General features: G+C 38.7%; 1 protein-coding gene across 2 annotated transcripts in view; it reads left to right on the forward strand.

Annotated features, from left to right (window-relative positions):
* The window catches only part of Ccdc93 (coiled-coil domain containing 93), an 85,380-nt gene that overhangs the window by 11,121 nt on the left and 51,863 nt on the right, over positions 1-22,396 (forward strand). Inside the window, exons 4-8 of one of the 2 annotated variants that reach the window (XM_058583284.1) lie at positions 1,400-1,511; positions 5,328-5,426; positions 6,302-6,358; positions 17,259-17,359; positions 18,301-18,318. In XM_058583284.1, coding sequence (XP_058439267.1) covers positions 1,400-1,511; positions 5,328-5,426; positions 6,302-6,358; positions 17,259-17,359; positions 18,301-18,318 — 387 coding nt within the window. The remainder of the gene's footprint in view (positions 1-1,399; positions 1,512-5,327; positions 5,427-6,301; positions 6,359-17,258; positions 17,360-18,300; positions 18,319-22,396) is intronic. The other variant, XM_046456828.2, reaches the window with a different exon arrangement.

Here is a 22,396-nt window from a genome sequence, read left to right on the forward strand (position 1 = left end):
TCTCAGGCTTGAGTTAAATGTTGATCTTAATTAAGTAAGCTATCTGGGAAGGACTATTAAACTGCAGCAGAACAAAGGTAGAAAGATTTTTGAATAAGGAACACTCTGGGTAGACCCAAAACTTGGTGAATTTGAAGCATCTACTAAGATCCCAGTGACCTCATGTTCACTCTGAGTGACCCTGAATTCACCGGGATCTTCGTCTGTGAAAGCATAATCCTGCACTTGTGAACAAGGCCACAGTTGCTGCTGTTAGTGATAAAATTTTTTTTAAAAAGACTCTTGAGTGGGGATATGACTGAAACTGAGCCAAAGTTTCTATTCCTCCATATGGTTCCACAAGGCCATGCCTGGTAATTGTTTCCAAAAGTTCTCTCTCTTCATACCATGGCTTTTGGTTTTATCAGACCCACAAAATTACCTCTTTTTTCTCCTCTTAAACTAATAGGATTAAGATATACAAAACAGAATCACACAATTAGATATGAAATACCAGTTGGTTAGAGAAAGAAGGATAAAGCTACAGTGAGACAGAACATACTTACACACAAGATCCTCCTCTGTTCCTCCTGTGATAAAACCATTCTTCCCAGACTGAACTGAGAACCCTCCCCAGTAGGAAGCAGATGCTTACCTCCTGGCCAGGATGGAAGATGCTCAGGGACCTCAGGGACTCTGGTTCCACCCCTCCCAACCCCAGCCATTCCATAGGAAGAGACCAAGGCAAGGTATTAGAGAGAGATCAGGGTCTCCCTCATGAGAAGTTGAAATTTTCTCCTTTCTTAATGAAATAAGAGTCGTCCCAAATTTAGAACTGGTTTTAAAATATTTATAAAAAAGGCTACTATTTGTTTAAAAAATATTTTTGTGTCAGAGTTAAGAACTACAAATTTCTTTAAGAAATGAGGCCCATGTTTTGTCTTAATATCCTGGGCACCTGTTAAAGTGTCTGGTAATTATTTTTGTTGAAAGGGTATTTAGAACAATTTTTTTATATATAACCTGATGGTTCCCAGGCTTTTGGGAAAAAAAGTCAGTAAAATGAAATATAATAGAATATGGGACACCGATAATTTTATTTTACCACATAAGATAACAAATAATAACTGCCACCTCTGACATCACCATCATATAAAGAAACAAAATATTTTAACTTAAAAAATTAAGAAATGACAAAATCTTAAAATAAATGGTGAAGGAAGTTTTGCAACCTCGATGCATATAGATGTGCAGCTTTTTCTCATTTTTCAGTCATCTAGGAGGAACTTGGTCATGGTCTGGCTCTGGCTCTGGCCTGGCACTGAGAAACTCAGGTTCTTCTGGGATGTGGCCCAGACTTTAGAAAAGTCTACAGGCTTCTCAGGATATTCTCATTCTGTGCTTGTTTTTTTCTGAACAGAGCTCTATCAGAAAAGATTGTCTCTGTCCTTCCGAGGATGAAATGTCCACATCAGCTGGAGCCCCACCAGATCCAGGGAATGGATTTTATTCACATATTTCCTGTTGTGCAGGTGAGATCTGTTTGGTTTCTTGTCCTCTGAACGTCAAAATTCCTATAATAAATAGATCTGGGACTTGGGCTTTCTAGCCTGGATATAAATCTAATGGATGTGGTATGGATTTGGTAAAGAAGAACATGATGAAATTTCTTGTTGTCATTCTTAAAGGGTTGCTGTACTCCATATTACCCATAACACCTGTTTGAATGTTCCCATCAGTGGCTTTTCATTGATTTGGGGTGAACATGGATCTCTGTAACCTTGTATGTTCTGGTCTCTTCTGCTCTACTATTCAGCTTCATTTTATTCCTTGATTTCTTTGTTTTTGTTTTTCTAGCCTCTCTGACTCAGATTCTCCTATACTTGTTATGCTTACTTCTGCTGCAGAGCCTTTGCATATGCTAGTTCCTTGAGCTGGAGTGCTCTTCCCTCTTCTCCTTATGTTCTTTATTCATGTTCATCTTTCAGATCTCAGTTCTACCAAACCTCTTCAAAACCTTCCTTGACCCCCTAATATACAGGTTCCTTTGCTATGTCCCCTCCTACAGCCACATTCCCTTCCTTCACAGAAATCTTCCTTCCTATAGTTTTTTAACAACGTATACTGATATATATGGTTATCTGTTTCTCCCATCAGACTGTAAGCTTCATGAGGGCAAGGATTATGGTTGTCTTGCTACTCTTTTTTGTCTTTCATACCTATCAGTATGTCTGACAAGTTATAGGTACTTAGTTCTCATATGAACGCTGAATATCTCATGGGAGACTTCTCCCTATGTGGTTTTTTCTCAAGCCACTTAGATTAAGTGGCCTGTGCTTAAAAGCTGTCTGTATTTTTTGTGGTTCTTGTTTCTGGGCATCTTCTCCAAGCACCTGAAAAAGAGGAGGAGCAGAGGCACTTATGTTCATTCCCTGCTGTGTGAACAGTATTTTGCATCTGATCCTAATACTGTTGTTTGAAGCATCTAATGCAATTCCAGTCCTACCTTTGAGGAAAGTGAGACTCAGAAGGTAATTAGTTTTCGTAAGGCTAGAGAACTAGTGAGCGGACAAGCATAGATTCCAGCCTATACTCCTATCTATAAGCCTTGTGCCTTTCCCACTCTGTCATTCATGCAGGCACTGAGAAGGAAGCTGCAAAGCTTTTCTTCATGTAGGAGACCTCCTAGGTTCAAATCTCAGCTTTGCCACTTTTAGCTGTGTGACCATGGGCAAATGACTTAATTTCTTATATTAAGATATAAGAATTATATCAGTTATTAGAAGTAATAACTGAGAAGTTAATATGTGTAAGTACTTGGATGAAGGACTGGCATGTCTTAGTGCTTTATAAGTGTCAAATAGCAGTCTGTCTTATTGTTTGAATCTTCCTGAGCTCTAGACTTCAAATCAAATCTACAAATTTTATAGATTTCTTAATGAAATTTATAAATATGAGGTTGAGAGTCTAATTCAGAAATTAATCTGTATGTTTGTTAGACTTTCTATCTCTAACTCAGGAAGATTTTACTCTATTCTTTTTGTGATAATAGAAGGTCAGACCTGGGTGTTGATGATTGCTGAAACCTCCAATACTGTCCTACTGTAAAGAGGTTTCCTTTCCCCAAAGCATGACTCTCTAGGAATTAGACCTTACTCTGTCCTATAGTAGAACTTTGTAGGTTTAAAAAAAAAAAAAAAAATCCAATCCTAATATAAGAAAATGAATGGCAAGTCATCTCCAGTCAGTTTAACATTTCAGGGGTCTGTGAATGTTCCACATTGGGAGTGCAGTGCTAGAGAAGTTCTTGTCTAGATAGAAGAGCCTTGACTGGTGGTTAACAGATTTCTTAATTTCATGAACCTTTACAATTTTGAAGCATAAAGAGAGGTTGGTGTAGGGTTGGCATTTGTAGTTGGCCAAACAAAAACATTTTTTTTTTACTTTTTTATTGGAGCATAGTAATTATGCAAAATAAAGGGTATCATTATGGGATATTTATACATGCATATAACCTAATTTGATCAGTTCGATTCACCAATACATCCTTTCTCTTCTCCTTTCCTCTCTGGTACCATTCCTCTGCCTAATTAGTCTCCTTTCCATTTTATTGAGGTCCCTTTTCCCTTTTTTCTCTAGCTTCCACATATGACCCTTGACCTTCTGTGTCTGACTTATTTTGCATTTTCCTTTGTGGCTGAATAAAACACTACTATGCCACATTTTCTTTGTTCATTCATCTGTTGACACACCTATACTGGTTCTGTATATCACCCGCATGATACATGGGTATGTGTATATTACTGGTATACTGACTTTAATTCATTTGGAATACTGAGGAGTGGTATAGCTGGATCATATAGTAGTTTCATTCCTAGTGATCCTGGGCCATGGTTCTGGGGATAGAGTGTGGGTGAGGGGCTGTAGTAGTGTTGCGTGCAGTCTGTTCTGCCTCTACTTTATATTTCAGTCAGTGCCTGAGGTTATTGGATAGAGGTGGGGTGGGTAAAGTAGTGGAAATAAATGGAAGATACTAACAACAAAGAAATATTCCACATAAAGCTACCTGCAGACACCCCAGTCTTGGTCAGCCACTTCCTAAATATGTTCTTCACTTTATGTAAGCTGGCTGCCCTCTGACAGTATTTCTTCTCATTCCTGCAGGAGTACCTTGCTGTGGGTCATATGTCTACTTTCCTAGGCAGCTATACTTCACCAAGTATGCTGTGGTAAAACACAACTACTAATCAAAATCTGTTTTGGCAACGTAGTGGTCTTTCTAGATAGTAAGCTGTAGCCCTGACAAATGGCTTCCCCTTTTTTTTATCCTTCAGTAATGAAGGGAATGCATGAAGAACATGGGGGAGAAGTGAAGGCTCCTTCTGTACCTTACACCACTCTTAACCCTCAGTACCTGGCTCTTCTGCAGGATATGGGTGTGTCGGTGTGTGTGTGTGTGTGTGTGTGTGTGTGTGTGTGTTTTAATTAACTGGAGTTTTAAGTTGAAGAGTAGAAAGAGCAACAGCTTCTAGGTAACAGCTAGGAAAACGCTCAGATGGGTAATAAAATCCACTTGTCCAGTCATCTGGTGCAAGAGCCTCTGAGTTGTGTGACTCCCAGCTTTGCAGCTACAGATCACTGAGAAACTTACGTAGTGTCTCTGTACCTCAGGTTCTGTAAAACCGGGCCAGTATCTTTTACCTTATAACATCATGAGGATCAAAAGAGAGGATGTTATATCAGCTGAACCATATACCTCCTTGGGCTCTATACTCAGTACACATTGTTTGCAAATTAGAATATTGTAGGGATATTCTTCCTCTATCAAGCAAGGGGATTTACTAGGTGTTTGCTATGGCACTCTCCCCTTTCCCTGGGCTGTGGTGTAAGCATAGGAAAGAGAGGTTTATGTTATGATCTGCCACTGGGAGTAGTGGTTGGAGAAATACCTCTGTTTGCCTTGTGCTTCAGATATTTACAAAGCACTTGGGTGCTATGATTTCATTTGCTTCTGTAGTAGCACTGTGTTGTCAAGAATATCAAGCAACTAATCTTCTTCCCTTTGCAGAGACAGTCTGAGGCCTGAGAATGTGGGAAATGGCTCTATGCTTCAATGTAGCCACTCAGCACTGTGACCACTGTGTAAAAGCACTGGTCCCCACTGTATCAGCAGCTTGGATGCCCAGCCAGTGCTTTTCCTACATGTTAGCATGTGTTGACAGTTTCTTAACACCTGGTCAGTTCAACCATGCTGATTTCAGTTCACAACATGTGCTATCTCTAAGTGGGCCTTTACTGCCATGGGATATCATCCCTATCAACTCATGTTTCCTCACTTCCTTCCCCAGTGGCTAGTGAAACGAGCTATAGAAACAAAAGAAGAAATGGGTGACTACATTCGCTCTTACTCCATATCACAGTTCCAGAAAACCTACAGTCTCCCTGAGGTTAGTATTGTGCTTTTTCTCTCTTCTCCACTGAGACTACGAGTGTACACTTATAGAGACCACCGAGGAGGGGGTGGAGCAAGCTCAAGCCCCCATTCCCAACTCCTTGCTTGGCATATCCACCCCTCCTCAAGCAGCAATGAAACAGGGCCTTGTGGTTCATTAGAACTGCCTCTCTAGATGGCCACTGAGTCTGAAGCCCTACAGTTTTATCATTTTCTTTGAATTTTAGTACTTGATCCAGAACTTTTTTAAATTACAAGAGTAAGAGTGTATTTTTGTATAAAGCTTTTTGAGAGACCACTTACTTGTCTAGAGCATTTCTGTAGTAATAATTTATAGTAGTTGCAGTAACAATAATAATCCTAGCACAGCATTTGATTTCTTTTTTTTAATTTTTTTTTAGTTGTTGATGGACCTTTATTTCATTAATTTATATTCGGTGCTGAGAATCAAGCCCAGTTTTTCACACATGCTAGGCAAGTGCTTTTCCACTGAGCCACAACCCCAGCCCACATTTGACTTCTTTAATCCTAATGATCGTCTCTGTTTTACAGATAGAGAAACTGAGGTTTTGAGGTTAGGCATCTTACCTGACACTTTGGCATTGATGAGATCTGAAATGAGAACAACACTTGTCTAAACCACTACACTCTGCGGCATTCCTTTTTCTTCCTGTTTGTCGGGATCTGTGTTAGGGCCATCTGCATAGATCCTCATGTTTTTCCTTAAAGAATATATCCCATCTTAGGATAATTGATATGGCTTCTGGTAAAATAGTAATGAGAAGCCAGTTTATAAGGCAGATTTTTAAGGAGTCCAGTTGTGTAATCTGAAGTAACCTCGGGTTTGTTTATGCCTGTTTTGTCTTGCAGGATGATGACTTCATAAAGAGAAAAGACAAGGCCATCAGGACAGTTGTTGAACTCTCCGTAAGTCCCTTGCCTATGTTCTGTCCTGGCACTGCGTCGCCTTCAAAGAGTCCTTTGTTTGAATCACAGATTGCCTACTGGGATTGCCCAGGAGCTGGCCTATGATGGCAGTGTGAAGGTAGCCCCACCTACATCATGTGCTCAGTGCCAAGATACTAGCACCTTCAGGTAGACTTGCCCCAACTAGTGCCCTGCATTCTCAGTTGCAGTTTTAAAGGAGAAATGTCCAAATGCGAAGCCTTTCCTCTTTTATCCCATGGCAGGGGTAAGTTTGGCATAACTTCAAGAGCAAATGATGAGCTGGAGATGGCAAATTAAAGTTCCTGCCCCATGCCCACCCCTGTGATGGCTTAGGAGAGGCAGAAAAGCTTCTGAGCTTTGTGCAGAAAGCTCTGGGACAGTTTTTGTCACCAAAATGCACTGGAAATCTGTACTCATACAACCATATTTCCAGCTAGGGGAAAGTGGAAAGCTGTTCCTTTTCAAAACACTGAGCCAGAGTCCTGGGAACATTGTTAGCACTGTCCATTCCCACAGCCTTCTTACCTAAACTGATGGGAATGAAGCCTCAGTACCTGTATGTACAGTATCTTTCTCTAGAAATAATACAGTGTTATTTGCATCTTGTTTACTTCATCTAAATTGTGTCCTACCTAACGTTTTATTCAACCTTAGGATTCAGCCTTGCTTATATATGTAGTTTTTAAAAAATACGCTTGTATAGTCTATTGTATTTGTAGGCCTAGCTTAAATATCAGGTATACTTTTTTTTTTTTTTTTAACTAGGGATTGAACTCAGGGGTGCTTTACCATTGAGCCACATCCCCAACCCTTTTTACTTTTTATTTTGAGACAGTGTCTTGCTAAGTTGCTAGGGCTTCACCAAGTTGCTGAGGCTGGCTTCTAATTTGCAATCCTTCTGCCTCAGTCTCCCCAGTTGTTGGGATTACAGATGTTGCACCATTGTGCCTGGCTCAGGTGCACATTTTATGTGGTTGACTTGAGTTGCATTAAAGTATAAAGATTAAGGTGGTCTGATTTATGTGACTTTGTGAAGTTTTCAGAAAAAGACTGCCATACTGGCTTATCTTAATAAAATTTGTGGTCTTACAATGTGATTACTCTGAAAAGAAAATAAATATTCATTTGCTGGCGAAAGATGTGAAGTGCTTAGGTAAAACAAAATTGTCCTTCTCATTTTATTTTATGTTTATAATTTGTATCTTTTTCTCAATTTTGGAATTGGAAGAAGTGGAAAACCTATAAGATGATGACATTGGGAAGCCAGATGCTGTTTTCATATTTGGAGGCAGTATTAAATAAGAAGCCAAGTGTGGTGGCATGTTCCTATAGTCCCAGCAACTCAGGAGGCTGAGGTGGAAGGACTTAGGACCGGGAATTCCAGGACACCTGGGCAACACACCACAGCTCAAAACATTAAAAAAAAAAAAAAAAAGTAGATAAATAAATAAATATTAAAAAGGAAACATAGATATTAAGAAAAAATGATACAGTGTCAAGAGTAATTTTCTTTCCTGGTTATGAAATCAGTGTACAATTTAGAACACTCTGGAAGTTCTTTTTAAGAAGATTGATAGATGCAGGGAGGGAAGAGATCAGCCTTAAACTTATAATACAGAAACAGCCACTTTAAATGCTTAGATGTATTTTTCCATGTTTTTAATTTGTACTTTTTAACTGAATTAGAATCATACTTTAAGATTGTAAATTTTTAGAAAGGAATATAGTAATCAGTTATCTAACCCAGAATGAAAAAGGCCAGTTCTAGCTATAGATTTTCATTGTAATGGAGACCTTCCTCCCCTATTTCTGTTTAGTAATGCCACTACATAGAATTTAAGGAGATAATGATAATGACAAATAATTAGTGCCCAAACATTATTCTGAATGTCTGTAACTCATCTAATTCTCACAATAACCCTATAAAATTGTAGGGTTTTTTTTGTTGTTGCTGTTGTTTTGTCTTGTTTTTGTTTGTAAATAATGAAACTGAAGCACAAAGAGGTTGTGTAAGTTGCCTAAGGTCACATGGTTGACCATGGAGCCAGGACCAAAACCCAGTCTCAAAACCATTCTGCTATGAGTTTCTAGATAAAATGCTATTGCAGCTGATTAGAAAACAGTATTAGAATAAAAGAAGATAGAAAACTGTTAAGAGTTTCTTGGAGTATAATTTGTATTGCTTAGTTTATTTCCTTTCTTATGTGTAAACTTAATCCTCAGTTGACTGGTAGTACATTTTTAGCACAAATGGTAAAGAGGTTTTATGGATTGGTCAGAGGTTGCATTCCCCTCTCCCCCATCTACTGAAAATACTTCTTACTTCAGAAGTTCTCCTCTTAGATTTCTTTCTTTTTTTCTTCTTCTTTTTTTTGGTACTAGAGATGGAACCCAGGGGTACTTTACCAATAAGCCACATCCCCAGTCCTTTTTTTATTTTGAGACAGGGTTTCACTAAGTTACTAAGTTGCATAGGACCTTGCTAAGTTGCCCAGGCTGGCCCCAAACTTGAGATCATCCTGCCTTGGTATCCTGAGTCTGTGGAACTACAGGCATTTGCCACTGTGCAGTTTCACATTTCTGCAACCACTTCCTTGGCTGGCTTGAAATTAGAGTTCCAGGACTTTGCAGGATACTCCAGGGCTGTTGTGCACATCCCGGCCAGGATAAAGCACTGAATAGCTTTCAGTTTGTTATCATTATCCCCAAGAAAATCTCTTCCTCTGTTTAAGAAAGGAAACATGCCCTAGGTGACAGATGTGGCTGTTTGCAAGTTCTGGTTCTGAAGGGTGTTTACTTCTCCCAGCTGTTTCCCAGTTCTACCTTTCAGATACCTTATCAGTGGGTAAGGTGATGAATTACTGATGAATCTAGAATCCCAGGCTTCAATTGTGAGAAATTAAGGATTAAAATTTGGCCAGCTACACAAATACCTAGTTTCCACACCCAGCCTTTTAAAAAGCAGTGTCTATCTGCAATGTATTTATTGAGTGTCTAATATGTCTGGCATCTAATTAGGCCCTTACCATTCATCAGCATGCACAGAATTTTATTATTATGAATTCCATTTTATAAATCAGGAAATTGAAAGTTAGAAAGGCGAACAAATTCCCTGAGTAGCTTCAGAGTTAGGAACAGGCAGTCAGATTTGGATTTTATATCTGACTCCTGCACAACAGGTTGCTGGTGTTTCTCTCTTTTCCAACACATTCCTGGCACTAATTTTGCAGTAAGGTTGCTGACTTATTTCTGGGTCCCAGAGACTTAGGCATATCCAGAGTGGCTAACATTCCTTCTACCTCTTCAGTCCTTGGGGACTTTTTCTATTACTTTTCCCATTTGCAGATGGGAGAATGGATGCTAAATTGTCCTAATTTTGTTTTTGTTTTGGGGGGTACCAGGGATTGAACTCAGGGACACTCAACCACTGAGCCACATCGCCAGCCCTTTTTTGTATTTTATTCAGAGACAGAGTCTCACTGAGTTGCTTAGAGCCTCACTGTTGCTGAGGCTGGCTTTGAACTCATGATTCTCCTGCCTCGGCCTCCCAAGCCACTGGGATTACAGGTGTGCACCACTGCAACCAGCTTTTTTTTCGTTTATCAACATGATGCCATTGTGCCTCTACCAGCAGGCTTTTTACTTAATCTGGCTTCAACATAACTCCTTTTGAAAAATAAGTATTAAATGTTTAATATTGAGAATGTAGCTTATTCTTGCCTTTAGTTGTCCTTGGAAAATTTTTCTAATCTTTTATTTTTGTCCTTAATTATGTAACCCATTCAATTTTTTTGACACATTAGTTTTTGTTTTAAAAGGTTGCTTTTCTTTAATACTAATGCTGTAATAATAATGAAATATGAGGAAATAAAGAAAAATACAAAGGTGAAATTATCCATGGTATTGTGATGTCATTGTCAGGGATAACCACTGATATTCTAAGTAGGAACTAGAATTAAGGATATCACTGTAGAGAATTAGAGATTATGAAAATATGACATTTCACTTTGTGTTCTGCTTTGTTGCTTGCTGATTTTGCACAATAATATGTTGAGGATTTCTTTCCATGCCAATATACATACCTCTGTAGCATTGTTATTGGGGGCAGATTATTCATTGTGTAGAACAAATTTATCTAGTTTTGCTTCTATCTTTTATTTACCCCTCTTGAGGTACTCTTTTTGTCTTGGCTTCATTTTGCATTATCATGGGGAATATCTCCGATACTCCTTTTTTTTTTTTTTTTCCTATTTCCTGTTTACAAAATAGCTAGCTGCTTTATAGAATTCCTGTCCTCCTGGAGATGGTATTTTCAGAGGACCGAAGAAATGGAAACTCTGGCTTCCCCAGAATAGGCCTCTGCTTACCATCTTCCACTTTTTCATCATGATCATAATTATCATATTTATGTGTCTCAGTGTGCTGTTACACAGCTCACTTCCTCCTGTCCTGAAAGTATCTTGTCTTGCAGTGAGTGAGGTCTTTTACTTGCTCTTAAAGTAAGGCACGCCCTAAGATTTTTACCCAAATGTGTATTTTGGTAATGTTTAAAAATTTGTGTGAGAATAGAAGGGATGGGGGGAAAAAGACTTTATAGAGCTTTCATTTTTTTGAACTTATTGGATCACCTGAAAGACCATTTAAAAAGTCATTTTCAATTCCTACTTCAGTGTTTTTTTCCAGAGGGAATGCTATAAAGAACACCTTTTCATCCAGCATGTAAAATGTGAATGTAACGCAAGTAAACTGATATAGTAATTTTTATTATTGATAATAATAATGATGATAATAATAATATACATCCATATATAGGTGAGAATATATGTCTTAGCCCTTACCATGTTTCAGGTACTATTCAAAGTATTGATTAGTTAATCCTCACAACCCTACTTATACCTGTCTTGCAGATGGAAGACCACAGATGTTAAATAACGTGCCCCAAATTGGGGAGTTAGTAATAGGTAAGGACTAAAGCACTAGTATTACTCTCTGTGTTCATTCAGTAATGTTAATTGAGCGCTACTGAATGCTAGAACACATTCTAGCGCTTCAAAGAGAAAAATCTGACCACTAGGTGGCAGTAGCATATTCCAGCTTTATTTGCACAATTCTGTAGGTTTGCTTGTAGGGCAGGGGAGTCCCTCAGTCCAAGGTACCATCCAGGGGCTTTTGGCACAGGAGCCAGTGATCCAGAAAGGGAATAAGATAAGGGAACTCCTATGGGGAATCCTCAAGAAGGCTCAAGTGGCCCGTGATGATGCTCAGCAGAATTCAGAGTGTCTCTGGGTCAGGGATCTCTGAAGGGCAGCAGCAGCATGGGATTTTTATAGCCCTGGGCCTTTTATCTATGTTTAGCAAATGCTAGCAATTTCGGGGGGTATAGTTCTGAAGGATATACAAAGTAGGTAGGCTTTAAGTAGCTAAAATTCTGCTTATTTGTGATATTTTAAAAACAATTTGTCATGTAAGAATTTGAGTTTGTTGCTGGCCAGCTTTTGAATTAAGGGATTTCAGTTCACAGTAAAGAAATAAAAAGCCAGATCTGGTAGCACATGCCTGTAATCCCAGCAATTTGAGAGACTGAGACAGGAAGATTGCAAGTTGAGGCCAGGCTAGGCAACTTGGTGAGAAGCCGTCTGAAAATTATAAGAACTGGGGATGTTGTTCAGTAAGTGATCACTCCTGGATTCAATCCCCAGTATGGAAAAAAATAAAAGAAAAAAAATGGATAGAAGCTCGGGGACAAAATAGTAGCCATTTTTAATTTTCTTATAAAGCACACCTTATTCTTACCTGCCTAGTTACACTATTGTTATAGACTCAAGGAGCCTTGAGGTGGGATTTATACTGGATCCTAAAGAGTAGAAGATGCATTCCTGTGTCCGCTTTGCTTATGTAAAAGGGAACAAATAGATAGGAATAAGGTTGGGGACACAAAAATTGCCATCTATCCATCTCTCCTTTCCTTTACTCCATACCTGAGGCTTGTTTTGTTTGTTATTTTATTAATGTGCAGCAGGAAACATTTCATTTGTCCCAGTTACAGCTTTTTCCTTATAGAATCTTTAAGACTTTGCACCTGGTGGTGAAAGCAGGTGGGGAGGTAGGGTTTATTCACAGGCTCTGGGGCTGAGGAATGTCTGCTGGAGTTGAGCTTGGGCTGTGAGAATGAGTGGTTAGGTCCATGGAGGTGACTCGGGGAAATTCCATTTCCTGCTGAGTCGGGTATGGTCTGATCCACTGGAGCTTTTGAATGTAGAATGCCAGATTGGTAGTGGCTGCTTCACGGCCTGCTCTGTTATTTCAGTAAAGAAGTTGTCTGCCATAATTGCGAGGGCAGCGATGAGGGATTTGCTGCAGGCGCTGCTGTGGTACTGTGCTGTTCTACTTCTCTGCCCTGCCATTCCGAGCAGTGGGCTCAGAGGCATCACTAATGACAGGTGAGACTGACTCATAACCAGATCTGCAAGTAGATCTGACTCTCAGTGCAAAAGTTAGAGAACTCTTTACAAAAGGGTCACCTTAATTTTTTACCCCTGTTTGTGTGTCCTTTATCTGCCAAGGCAAAATATCAGAACCCATGAAGGATGATCAGAGTTGGATTATAAAACGTTTCATAGAATGTGTCTAGTCCCAATTCTAGTTTTATCCTGTTTCTATCACTTATTGCCTTGGTAACCATGGAGAAGTTATTTAACCTCTCTGCCTAAATTTTATCATCTGTAGACAGAACACAAGGATAACTACCCCATAGGTGTGAGGATCAAGTGGGCAGGACATTTATAGCAGTCTGCCCACCTGGCACTGGCCTACCATTAATAAATGATTGCCATTAACAATTAATAGCAAAACAAAAATAAGTTGATTCTATATAGTTTTGTTAAAAAAAGAATAATCATGTGTAAAGTATAGTATTTAAAAAATTAATCTCAGACTTTAAATTGACAGAATTATGTTAACAAGTTAGTATCTTTATAGGATTAAGAAATCATAACAAATGAGAGTCTGAGACTATCCTTCAAGAACTTTAGGTCTACTTTCATTTTATAGATAAGAAAATGGGTCTTTTGAGGGGAGCTGCTTTCCCCAACATCATAGGGCTGGTTACTGACAGAGATGGGATTCAACATCAGCATTCCTGAATCCTGTTGCTTTAAAGGTAATTTAGCAGTAGTTCTTTATAGTTGGCCTGGAAACCTGAAAGTTAGGTTTTCAAAGTAAACCCTTGTATGATCCACATAGCAGCTTCAGATTGTATAATGAGTCTTGTGAGAGGGCCAGCTGCAATGGCTGGTGGGTAGCTTGAACCTCTACCAAGGGCAAGTTAGTGCAGCAAAAAAAAAAAAAAAAACCTTTGCACTCACGCCTATAATCCCAGTGGCACAGGAGGCTGAGGCAGAAGGATCAAGGCCAGCCTCAGCAACAGTGAGCCCTGTCTCAAATTTAAAACAGGGCTTAGGGATGTAGCTCAGTGGTTAAGTGCCCCTGGGTTCAATCCCTTGTACCAAAAAAAAAAAAAAAAAAAAAAAAAAAGAAAAGAAAAGAAAGAAAGAAAAGAAATTAGAAGCCAGTGTACCTAAGGCCTAATAATATCCTAGGCTGAACACTATCGTACATATCTTGGACAAATCATTTCCTCTCTGCTTCCTTAATACTAAAGTGAAAATAATAGTTTGTGTTCTGCCTCTCTCTCATGGTGTGGCTATAAAATACAAAATATGTATATGATGGTATATGTTTTAAAGTGTGAAGTCCATTCAGAAGCCAACATAGTCATTATTTGGCAGACTAAAAGGTCCTTTTAGCTGTTGGTTTCAGTATGCTATTGTTTTGGAGTCAGTTCTTTTTTGGAAGAATCCTATTTCCTGCCTTGGGTCATTGACTTTTTCAATGGTAACTAAGGAAGATAGCAGTTAAGCTCAATTATATAGCACTGGTATAATAGTAGAGCTCAGGGGAAATTAAATTATACACAGTAACTATGTCAAGTGGGTTCATTATATTTTTCATTTCACTATGTCTCTTTTATGTTATTTATAGCTTCCTATTCATGTAGACACCAGGCACACACTAGGGAATATTTGTGGCAGCAGTTTATGAGAACAGCCCTCCAGCATCATACCAGGCTCTGATTCTTTCCCTTTTCCATCAAATTGTTGAGATTATATAGTGTGTGTCATAGATTGCTTAAAATTTTTCATAATGGAAAGTAAAACAATGGTAGAGTTAACCAGATTATCAAGGGGGACAAATTCTAAATGGAATAAAAATGTCATTATATGAAGAAACCTGATAGTAATGCTTGTGAGTTTTTCATGGATAAGCAACTAGATATCTTGCTGGCACAATAGCTGCTAGCTCACACCCAGTGCCCTGAGCTGATTTTAATGAGGTATTATTTGACTTACAGCTTAGCAGTCAAGAAGGACATCCATTTGGGGGTGAAGACCTACATTTATTGTCAACTATTATATGCCATGAACTTTGTTTAAGATAGATACATATGTACATGTACACACATATATACTTGTACACATATGTACTTGTGTGTGTATAAAACTTCAGAATGTATACCACACAAAACATGTCTATATTTACTTCTGTATTTATAACTAAGGCATACTCTAGACAGCTGTGGTGGCATGCACCTATATTCCCATCTACCTGGGAGGCTGAGGCAAAGGGATTGCCAAGTCCTGGAGTTTGGGCCAACCTGGGCAACATAATGAGCCTCTGTTGCAAAAATAAACAAAAATACACAATCTAATAAAGTCAATGAAAGGGTATAATAATTTTAATGTTCCTATAAAATTTTTTGAGGATAAACCTCAAAATATTTGTTTAAAGATAAGTATCTCTGAAGGTTTGTGAGTACTCTCCTTTTCTGGTATTAGAGTCTAAAAGAATTGAAATGTCCTTTGCCATTTCAAATTTTTCATAGGACTTTGGGTTAACATATGTGCCTGTGATACATGAACTGATTTCCTATTCACTTGAAGGCTTGTCTTCAAGAATAAAAGACTTCAACAGAGACAAACCTTGCTTCTCAATGCAAGACTCCATATTATAAAGGTGTCAGTTCTTCTCGATGTAATCTAAGTTTGGTGTGATTCTAATTAAAAACCAACAGTGTTTTTCATAATGTGTTGACAATCTGATACTGGAATTCTCTTGGAAGAGAATGTTAAGAATAGCCAGGAAATTTGAAAAATGAATAGTGGAGATAAAATAGAGAATCATAAAGCAAAAAGAATTAAAGAAATTCACTGTGTATGTAGGTGCCATTTCAAATCATAATATTAAATTAATAATGTTGGGATTTTTAATTTTTATTCAGAAAAAAGTCATTAGATTTATAACTTTCTATATATCAAAATGTTTTTGAATAGATTCAAAGGTTAAATGTAAATGTAAACTATAAATTTAAAAAGTAATATATAAGGTTTTGTTATTGTTTTTCTTTTCCTTTTAAAAGTCCCTAGAATAAGAAGATATAAAATCTGAGAACTATGAAGGAAATGATAACTAAAACTAACTATTAAAAATCTAAAATGTCATAGGACCAAGAACCACCAAATTGAAAGTTGATACTACTCAATATTTAAATGAAAATATATGCTACCTAAAGAAAAGTCAAAGGATTAATACTCAGATTATATAGTGTATCAGTAAGAAAATGACAAGTTAATCAGTAGGGAAACAAGGATTTGAACAGGATAAAAGGCAGATTAAATTCCCAGCCTCACTAATGATTTGAGTAAGGAAAGTGAACACAATAAAATAATTTTACCCATAGGACGAGTGAAAATTGAAAGCTTAAATATTTGCTGTTGCCAAAAGTATATCATTTATGTATTGGTGGGCATATAAATCAGTACAGTCTTCTCCCATCCCTTTTTTTGGCTCAGTTTGATAGTGTAAACACTGTTCAAATCTGTGAGTTCATTTCTAAATTTCTATCCTACCAATATACTTCCACATCTGTGTAAGCATTATTTATAAGAACTTGGAAATTATCTGCCTGTACCTAAGTAAAGGGTTAAATAAACTAGGGGGCGTCTCTATTAAGGAATAGTACATGTAGTTTAAAATAATGAAATAGATTTATACATTGAGTTTATTTTCATGGCACTATCTCTGTTAAGCAAAACAATAAAAATGTTAAAACAATGTCTTATATTCTAAAGGAGCAGAAGAATGTGTACCTATCAAACTTATAGTAGTACCTCTGGAGAGAGGCTGGATACTGTAGGGAAAAGAGAAGGTGATAAAGGACTTTTTAGAAGTTTCATCCTTCATACTGTTTGAAACTTGTTTCAGGAATAGATCCATGTTATAAACTTATGCAACTCAAATAAATACAAAATGAAACAATGCTGGACTATTTTCTGAAGTTTTTGTCATATTAAATATGTCCTTTTTTTTTACTCATGCTGCAGGGAAAAGACCATGGCTGTTTTTATGTCTGTAAATAATATAGAATATAGAAGAGTACGCTGTGAACACTAACAGTGGTAACTCAAAACGTTAAAAGCAAAGGATCCTCTTCTGTTAATGAGCCTTTGTACCTCATGGTAGTCTTTTCTATTTCTCAGCAATGAGGCATTCAGCATAAATAAGTCATCTCACGTAGACAGAGGTCCATCCATGGCCTCTCACCCCAGCTCACAGGAGCCTTGCCTCTCTGTCTTCAGTAGAGCAGATTCCCTGAGGATAGCAGATTCCCTGAGGACAGCTGTCCTGAGTGCCCTGCAGCAGAACCGGGGACACTTCTGCCATGATGGGGAAAGACAGTTCCTCCTGACTGACTGGAGGCATCTAGCAGCCAGGAAATCCTTCTCACCCCCCTCCCCATTGCTTTTCCGTCTCATTCACTTAGGATGTTTACAAGCCACGTCGGAAATACAAACGCCAACAGGGAGCAGAGGAGCTGCTTGATGAAGAGTCTCGAATCCATGCTACACTTTTGGAATATGGCAGGTAATGAACAGAACCCAGTCTAGATGTCTGTTTTGTAAAGCTGTTTAAGGTAAAAGCTAATTTAAATTCTTCATTTGGATTAACTGGATTGCCTTCTACCATACTGAATTTGCTGTTTTCAACCATGAGATCTCCAACATCAGGATCTTTTCTTTCTAGTGTTAAATTATCTAAGTTTCTAGTGGTAACCTTTTGGTTCTCTGTGGAAATGTGTGTGTGAGACTGTGTACTGGGCTCTGCCTTCTTTGGAGAGTTGTTGAGTTTGCAGAGTCTGGTGCTAGTATGCCCTGCGTGCCCTTCCATGTATTAAAGTCTTAACATCAAACAGAAGAAATAGAAGCAGTTTCAATAGTTGTATACTGTTTGCATAAAAATAAATAAATTTGTTTTCCTGTGAAGATTGTTCTGACTAGGAAAATGAAAACTTCAGAAGTGGTTTTGTTTCTTCCTAAAAATAGTTCTAGTTTTTAAAAATCGTTCTTAAAATAGAAGGGAGGCCAATAGAGGAGAAAGGATTGAGAGGGAGGGTGGTGGGAAGGACAAGGAGAAGAACTGAGAAATGAAATCTACCAAGTTATGCTATGTCCATGTATACCACAATGCATCCTGCTTAGATAAATAAAATTATAATGTACTAATTAAAATAATAACATCAGCAAGATCAGTTGAGTAGAGCAAGTGAATGGGGAGGGGGAGGGGAGGGAAAGGGAAGGTACTGGGGAAGAAAATTGAGCAAATTGTTATGTACATATACTAATAATGTGGCATGATGAATCCATTATTATGTATAATCATGCACCAATAAAAATTAAATTTAAAATACTGTTTTATATGCTCAGTTCTTACTAAAAAAAAAAAAATGTGGACGTGCTTCTCTCCATTGAATGTTTTGGTTGACACTGGGTCTTAACTTTCATTTATGTCCTGTATTCTCTACGTAGGGTAACTGATCCATTGATGTGAGTATGTCTCCTTCCGTTCCCTTCCTTGTGCTGGGAGAGGTCGTTGTTTGCTGCTCTGCCTCACAACCCAGCCCTCGTTGGGTGGCTGGAAGTAACTGCACTGTCACTAGCAACTCTGAGCAGACATCCAATGGCCTCCTCCTCTATGGCAGAATAAGTAGGAAGGAAATTGGTTTTAATTATTCAAGCTTTCCAAAGAAAGGCAATCCCCCACGCCCTGCCCTGCTTTTTGTAGTATAAGGCCAAATCTTTCCCTCTGAAGGATAAAAACTGGTCTGTTTCAAAAAAAGGCGGATTTAGTTTTGGCCTTAAGCCAGGTGTGATGGCTGCCCTCACCTCACCAGTTGGTGCTGTGAATTAAGTGCCTATTTTGAGTCAGGCACCACCTATATCACATACATAACTTAGGAGTCCCAGTACAAGAGAAAATTGCAAGGCTCCTTCTTAAGAACTATTAATGATGATCAATTATTAATAATTTTAACATAGCAACAATAAACATATTTAGGACCCTTCTAAGCATAGGGTTCCATGCAAATGGATGGGTTGCATGCTGACGAAGACTACCCTGGGCCCCATGGTGGAATCTCAGTGGCCAAGGCCCAGCCCTAGAGTGGGCAGGGATTTCATTGCTCAGGGAGAGCCAAAACTGGAGATTCTCTATCTGTGGGTGTCACATACCCCAGAGCCAAGGAAGACCTGGAAGAATGTATTAAGCTTTGTTAGTTTATATTATTTATGCCTTCATTTTTTTCTACTTTTATGGAAAGTGAGATTTTTCTGGGAATGAAACGATATCAGAGTAAATTGCACACTTAGACCATGTTGATGGTATTTTTGTATCTTGCTCTGAAATTCTGAATTTCAAATGGGACCTTTTTGATACAATGTAACTGTTGTCATTATTACCATGTGAATTCAGAAGGTTTCACCCTTCCTGCACTGGATGGTGCAGTCTGAGCTCAGAATGTGGCTTGGCTCCCTGTAGGGAAGGGGACAAGGCACAAAGGTTCTTTATGACTTCCAAGTTCTGAGTGTGAAAAAGAGCAAAGTGTCTTCATCCTAGTCTTTGTTCCTGTTGGCAGAGTTGTGCTGACTTAAGTTCATTTCTGAGCCTAGGGTAGATGTTTGGTGAAGGGTTCAGGGGCTTGGTTTTTAGTATTGTTTTAGGAGATTGGTTATTTTATTGTTTTTGGCTTTTCTGGCAAGGAGAGGATGAGTTTGTGGTAAGCAGGGTAGTGAATACTTCAGACATTCTGAGAGTTTTTTTAGCCCATTTGCTGCTTTGACAGCATTCAAAAAAAGCTAAAAAAAAAATAAAATAAATAACTTTCCCAAAGTCACAGAACTATTAAGAGGCTGAACCTGGGACTCAAACTCAGGTGTCTTCAATTCTAAAAGCATATCATTTTCATAGTGTATAAGGATTGTTTGCGGCTCCAGGAAAAGAGTACTGTTAAGCTCATGGTTTTAGAAAGATAGGCCTTCTTTGTTGTTTGGTCTGAGACTGAACAAGAAGACAGTGGTTCTGAAAACCGGCAGACATTGGATGAAACTTCAGTGGGCCCTCCCTGGGAAGGCCCTCCTCTGCTTCCTGGCCATCAGACTCCAGGGCTTCTGTTCTATCCTCTCTACTGCTCGGAGCTCTTGCTCATGAAATGAGGATCATACAGCAATATATATGTCAAGAATTCTGAGCAGGTTCTTCTTTGTAAAAATCAGTCAGTGTTAGCTGCTAGCCACAGCCATTGTTTTCCTTTTCACTGTCAGCAGCAGCAGCAGCTAGTTTTCAGTTCTCAAATGCCCTTAAATATGACCTTCAGGTTCAAAAGAGGTTCTGTCCTGAGCTCCAGGTCCCCTTGTCCTGTACTTTCCTTACCCCAACAGGATCCCTGTGTAGGGTGAAGTGTCACCCCTCTCTGCTTCCCCACTCAAGCTGGCTGGCTGTGCTGGCAGCTCCAGCCCCCTCTGCCCTCACTCCTGAACTCTGCATGTCCACGGCATGTTACCAGATTTGAGGAAGCCAATTCCCTCGTCTGTGGCCAGTGTTTCTGTTTTGCGCCTCATCTCATGTCTTGACAAGGGGAAACATATTTTGATTCCTAGAACCAAAAAATCTGAAAACAGTGTCACAGGTCACTGATCCTAGCCTCAGGCTCGTAGGGCTCTTGGCTCTAAAGTCAGTATTTAGCTTCTTCCCTCTTTCCTGACTCTCATTTGTTCAAGTGAAGCTGGACTTTGAGCCTGGTCAACCATGTTAAATGCCTTAAGGACTGTCTATATGTGTTTGGGCATGTTTCTCTAAATGTTATGGTGTTAGAATAACAAAACTTATGGTTTCAGTTTTAGACTCAAATTGCAACCCTATAATATTTCAGTTTTATTATTGGTCCAATCAACTTTGCAGGGCTAACACCTAGCCATGTTGTTTTATGTGCTGAATATTTGACATTCAAGTGAATTTTGTAGCACAACTATTACAATTCTGGATTCTATTGTATCAGAGTCTTAATTTTGAGTTGCCTTAAAGTTATTCTTTACTTAAGAAATGAAATATGAAGCTTGTCTCCCAAAATGTGTCTGTTCTCTAGTGTGACAGAGCCTATGACATGCTCCTAGAAGGTATTAAGTAAGTTACTATTGAATAAATAAAGAACAGTTCATAACCCTTAGTATATATGGCTTATTTTATGCCCCTGTTTTGTATCAAATAATTAGATGTTTATCTTAATTTGACCTTGGGCAGTTATTCTGAAAGATTAGTTTGTTTTCTGAAAATGTAATGTCCAGTATAATAGTCACTAGCCATATGTTAGTAATAAAATGTGACTAGCGTAGTAAAATGTTCAAATCTGTAGAGACAGAGGAGTGGATTAGTGGTAGCAAGGGCCTGAGGAGAGGTGGGAATTGGGACTAACTGCTAATAGGTACAGGGTTTCTTTTTGGAATGAAGGAATTGTTTTGGATTTAGATGGTGGTGATGGTTGCACAATAGCACACACACACACACACACACCCAAAAAAACCAAAAACCCACTAAGTATATACTTTAAAATGGCAGATTTTCTATTTTATGATTGATTATTCTTCAGTTTTTTCAATGTAAATAATATAGTGAATGAAATAAATTCCCTGTCCTCCAGGAACTCAGCAGGCAGGCCTGGAGGATTATACATAATAAATAATTATTGTACATTGCATGATGAGTGAATTCTGGGTCTAAATTCAGGATCATGCAGCTGGGAGTTTAACGTAGTTTATGTGGTCAGAGGAACTTTCCTGCAGCCAATGTTGAAGGAGGAGTCGATGCAATTTAGTTGTTTATTTTTTCTTTGGGAAATCCCTAAAGTCCCTGAGCCTTGGATAAGGGCTGTCTGCCTTTGAGCATGTCTTCTGTCCTGAGGTTCTCCACAAACTATAGCCCTGGAAAACATGAAATGTTCTAGATGCCAGGACCCTTTTAGGAGTGGGGAACCTTGGTAAGACCCAGTGTTGTTCTCAATTGTCCCCAATTGAGAACAGTGTGCTGACGCTAGTTTCAGCAGAAGTGCTTCATTAATCACAGGGAGTGATGGAGACTCAGCCAAGATCAGTTCCCAAGCATCACATTAGAGCTGGGCCAAGGATGCTCCCTCTACCTCCATGATTAGGAAGCTAACTAGCAGTCTGGGGAACTAGGAGGCTGGTGCTCCAGCTGCTTCTGCCAGACTCAAGAAACTCTGCAAAACCAGGAAGCCATTTTGACAGATGCTAGCCCCAGAACCAGGTTGCTTCTAATGTGATCCATGGCAGCACAGTGGGTTCTCTTTGTCTTCCTTCTCTCCTCATTTAACTGTTCCACATTCTTCTGCTTGGTGTGACCTGCATAGCACGTAGAACCCTAGGTATCAGGGAGTATTGAAAATAGTGTTTTGTTTTCCAGCCTTTCCTATACAGGAAGATGCAATTGATATTGATGAGCCAATTTAAAAAGTTTGCCACAGAGCCCTTTACAGAATTTATGTGGAGATCCAAAGTTTAACCTTAGGTGTTATCTGCTCTACTTTCGGCCTATAGATGTATACCTAATGGATAG

Source organism: Marmota monax, unplaced genomic scaffold (assembly GCF_021218885.2).
Source record: "Marmota monax isolate L192 unplaced genomic scaffold, Marmota_monax_Labrador192_F-V1.1 WCK01_AAM20220418_F8-fsc00121, whole genome shotgun sequence".
In the NCBI taxonomy this organism is placed as follows: Eukaryota; Metazoa; Chordata; class Mammalia; order Rodentia; family Sciuridae; genus Marmota; species Marmota monax.